This window comes from Trachurus japonicus, chromosome 23, assembly GCF_045865225.1.
Source record: "Trachurus japonicus isolate A0001 chromosome 23, Traja_1.0".
NCBI lineage: Eukaryota > Metazoa > Chordata > Actinopteri > Carangiformes > Carangidae > Trachurus > Trachurus japonicus.
In genome coordinates, this window is record NC_140929.1 from 2,597,507 (window position 1) to 2,602,363 (window position 4,857).

The window sequence follows — 4,857 nt, forward strand, 5'->3', positions numbered from 1 at the left end:
GATTTAACATCTGGAACAAAGAACAACACACACACAGAGACACACACACATTAAAACAATCACAAACTTTATTGAAGTAATCAGCAAGTTTAATTTATTGTAGAAATGTTTGAAGTGCAGTAAAGCTCATAAATGTTCTTATTTGTGCTTCATTAGCTGTTTTAATTATTATTGTCTGTGTGTTTATTAATGAGTTTTACTGTGATGACACAGTGACACACTGAGGTGTAGCCTATATAAGTGAACGGGGTTTACACACATACACACACAGACACACACTGCTGCTGTAGTGGGAGTCTAGGGGATCACACACACACATTTTCACACACACTTGTCCTCTCTCTACACTCACACTGACACACTCACACACACTCGGGCTGTGCAGCTCCACGCGTGCAGCCTGGAAGTCGACCAAGCTGCAGCTTCACTTCAAACCACCTGGGCTTTTATTTTTTTATTCCCCTTTTTAAATTCTCTGCGCCACTTTTGATTTAAAAAAAAAAATCCAGATAAACAGAAATCTGCTGGTCTGAACCTGGTCTGTTTCCAGTCTCACTCCCAATAACAAACACAGGGTCTGCAACTGCAACTGCAACTTTGTTTTTGTGTGTTTGTATATTTTCTGACTGCGGTTTCACTGGAGCTGCATGGACATGGACATCCCGGGGTTCGTGGCTTGTTTGGCCGCGTTTGCAGCTCTCTCGGCCGGAGAGGAGAGCTCCATGCCCCCGGTGAAGAGCTCCGCTGTTGCCCCGCTGGAGAGCTCCATGCCCCGGGCGGAGACTCTTTGCCCTGGCCGCTGTCGGTGCGAGGTGGACGGACTGCTGCACCGGGTGGACTGCTCGGACTTGGGGCTGCGGGAGATACCGAGCAACCTGAGCGTCTTCACATCCTACCTGTGAGTTGAGTTGTTATTGTGATGTTTTGCAACCTGTTGCGTTCATCTGCACGTAAGAATAAACTCAAATCGTGTTTGTGTGCATGCATTCAGTGTGTATGTAGGCAATGTGTGTTTGCCTGCACGGATACTTTCTGCAGCCGTGAGAAACGCAGCACCTGTCCCACTGTTTATTTCCTCGCGTTGTTCATCTGGTGGTTAAGGCGGTCTGCAGAGATTAGTTTACACTCAGTGCCAACAGAGAGAGAGAGAGAAAGAAAGAAAAAAGGCTGAAAGTAGCAGGAAGAGAGGGTTTGAATAGTACAATGGGTTTGTTGGAAGTTTATTTTAGAAAGTGAGGAAAGTTTGAAAGGTGGTTGCACGGATCCTTAACAACATTTTTTTGGGTGGACGGGAGGGAATTCCTTTGGTACTTGGAGAGATTTGAAGAGATCTTGAGAGCTATTGAAGTTGTTGAATTTTCTGAAGTAGCCTACTATCTCTAAAAAGGTCTAGAGAAGGTTTCTGCGAATATTTCAGGTGTCGCCCTTCAGAAAGGTTTCAGGGGTTCACGAAGATGTTTCCCTGGTAATTAGAGAGATTCCTAGAGGTATTTGGAGTTTCATAGGATTGCGTAGAAAGTCCCAGAGGTCCTTGAAGAGGTTCTTGAAGAGTTATAACAGTGTTTTTGAGAAGGTTGCAGATGTGTCCTCCTTTCAAATGTCTATCATGATATTTGCCTAGAAATTCCTGGGATTGTCATTAAAGGTCCAGGATTGCTAAAGAGGTTTTTAGGGGTTCGCTATGATCTTCCACAGACCTTTATAGGTTCCCGTGGTAAATAGAGAGATTCCTGGAGGTTTTGGGAGTTTTATAGGATTGCGTAGAAAGTCCCAGAGGTTCTTGAAGAGTTTGAACGGTGTTTTTTGAGAAGGTTGCAGGTGTCTTCCTTTCAGATGTTTATCATGATGTCCCCCTGGTATTTGAAGAGGTTCAGTTGGTCCTTCAAGAGGTTATCAGAGCTGTTAAAGCTGTTGGATTTTCTGAAGTATTTCTAGAAAGGCCCAGAGAAGGTTTCTGAGAATATTTCATATTTAGGGGTTCCTGAAGATCTTCCACAGACGATCGAGTTCCACTGGTAATTAGAGAGATTCCTGGAGGTATTTAGAAAGTCCCAGAGGTCCTTGAAGAGGTTCTTGAAGAAATAACAGTGTTTTTATGAAGGTTAGGCGTCCTCCTGTCCGATGTTTATCATGATGTTCCCCTGGTATTTGGGACTGTCATTAAAGGTCCAGGATTGCTGAAGAGGTTCAGAGGTTTCATTGGAGAAGTTGTAGTTTCCTTTAAAAAATGACATCCTGAAATACTCAAATAAATGTAAATGGTTTTAAGATGTTGAAATTCGTTCTTGAAGAGATGATGAGAGCTATTGAAGTTGTTGAGTTTTCTGAAGTATTTCTAGAAAGGTCCAGAGAAGGTTTCTGAGAGTATTTCGGGTGCGCCCCTTGAAGAGGTTTTTAGGGGTTCACGAAGATCTTCCATTGGTATTTAGAGAGATTCCTGTAAGTATTTAGAAATCCCAGGAGTTTTATAGGTTTTCTTAGAAAGTCCAGGACATTCTTGAAAAGAGTTAACGGTGGTTTTTGAGAAGGTTGCAGGTGTCCTCCTGTCAGATGTTTATCATGATGTTCTTGGGATTGTCATTAAAGGTTAAAGGTCCAGGATTGCTGAAGAGGTTCAGAGCGTTTGGTTGGAGAAGTTATAGTTGTCCTAAAAAACAACATCCTGAGATACTCAAAGAAATTTAAATTTAAATTGAGAAGTTGAAATTGGTTCTTGATAATTTGCATATTTCTTGAAGAAAATTGTGCAGGTTCATAATGTGGTTTCAATGGATTCAAGGAGGCTTCAGTTCAAAAATCCATGAAGTCCAAAGGGTTTTTAGAGGATCTGTTAGTAGGAAACTATATTAATTCAAAGAGCCTCGTTCCAAGTGTTTTTGAAGTTCTCCTTCAGAAGAAGTTCCAGTGGCACTTGTGAAACTTCCTGTGAGCTCCTAAGAACTGGTGCCAGTGGTCCAGAACAAGGTTCAGGGGTTTGTTTAGAAAGTCTCAAAAGGCCGTAAGAGAGTCCAGTTTCAGCAGCTCAGGTGGACTTGAACAAATGTCACGAGCTTCAGTGTTGATCCAGGTGTTCTGGAGGTCATTAGAAATGGTCCAGTGGTGAGGTTGGAGAAGTTCTATAAGGATCATGATGATGGACAAGTTTTACTCAACATGAGTCCAGGTGTTTTTCAGATGATTCACAAATTTCAAGAACATTTCTAGTTATTAAAGATGTTCCAAAGATAATATATCTGCAGCTCAGATTGTTTTCTTCAGGATATTTACTGGTGTGGACTGGACTCAATAATATCATCTGCTGAACTGTGTCTTTTTGTTTTTTTGTCTTTTTTGTTTTTTAACGAGGCCTGAAGTTGATCCAAGGTCAGAAAACAGATTTACCAAGAGGCTCGTAAAATCAAGCTTAAAAAAAGAAAGAAAGAAAGAAATTAGTCATTCACATCTTAATCAAATCAAATTAAAACATGAGAGACAATGTTCTACTTTTATAATTAAATGTTTGTGAGGTCCACCTGTCTGCAAATGAGCCCGTTAAGTCTTCTATAAACTGAAGATGTGCTTTTTAAAAAGAAAAAAAAAACTGGTCCTGAACAGTTTGTTATTCCCACTGAAGGACATCCAGACAAAAAAAAAAACTTTGTTATGGTCCTTTAACAACTGTGTCAGTGAAGTTTCAGTGTTTCTACTTGAGTGGGCGACTGTGGCCCGAGTTTAAACTCCTGTTAGAGCGAAACACTGAAATGAATTCAAATCCATTTCACCTCACAGCAGGTGACCATGCAGCCTCCACACAAGACATGTTTCAGCTCTGGCAAAACCATTACATCACTGTACACTCTCAGTGTGTGTGTGTGTGTGTGTGTGTGTGTGTGTGTGTGTGTGTGTGGACGGAGAACCTGCCCATCTTGGCTGTGGTCTAAAAGCAGCACAATGTCCAGGATTTAAGTTTCACTCTCATTAAAGAAAACCTTCTTCTATTCAGAATAGCTCTGAGTATGTGTGTATGTGTGTGCGTGCATGTGCGAGTGTGTATGTGCGTGTGTGTGTGTGTGTCAATGAAAGCACTTTCCTTACAGTTTGTCTAAGACAGGCAGATGGACACACACACACACACACACACACACACACACACACACACACACACAGCGACAGTCGATCAAAGGTTCTTTGTGTCTTTATTAAAGCTCCAATCAGGAATTGAATCCAACAAAACATCAAGGACTTTCTGTGTGTGTGTGTGTGTGTGTTTCTGTGTGTGTGTGTGTGTGTGTTTTGAGGAGAGCTTCATCCCATCATCTCCTCGTCACAAATGCACTGCACACTGGTCATGTTTTGATGATGCGTTCAGGTGCTTCCTCGTCAGCTCTTTAAGCAGCAGGTGTTGTTCACCCACCTGTCGGCTCACAGGTAACAACAACAGACTAACGATTATTCTCATTATCAATTCATCTATAACGATTAATCGATCAGTTGTTTGGTCAATAAAATGTTAAAAAAATGTTGAAAAACATCAATCAGTGTTTCTTAAACCACCAGACGACATCGTCCTCAAATGTCTTGTTTTGTCCACAAACCAAAGAGAGACTCAGTTTATTGTCATAAAGGAACAAAGAAACCAGAAATATTCACATTGAAGAAGCTGCAATCAGAGAATTTGGATTTTTTTTCTTTTAAAAAACGACTGATTATTAGATTATCAAAATAGTTGACGATTAATTTAAAGGTACATTGTGTAGGAATTCCTCCCATTTAGCGTTGTGGTTGTATATTACAGCCAACTCAGTCATATTTTTCATGCTGCATTCACTTGAAATTGGGCAGACGGACAACAGCCGCTGCACGTAACGGCATAAACAA

The 4,857-nt window shown here is 41.1% G+C and overlaps 1 protein-coding gene across 1 annotated transcript in view; it reads left to right on the forward strand.

Annotated features, from left to right (window-relative positions):
- Positions 1-653: 653 nt before the first annotated feature.
- Positions 654-4,857, forward strand: part of LOC146962309 (leucine-rich repeat-containing G protein-coupled receptor 5-like) — a 63,768-nt gene continuing 59,564 nt past the window's right edge. Inside the window, exon 1 of the mRNA XM_085769932.1 lies at positions 654-898. Coding sequence (XP_085626058.1) covers positions 654-898 — 245 coding nt within the window. The remainder of the gene's footprint in view (positions 899-4,857) is intronic.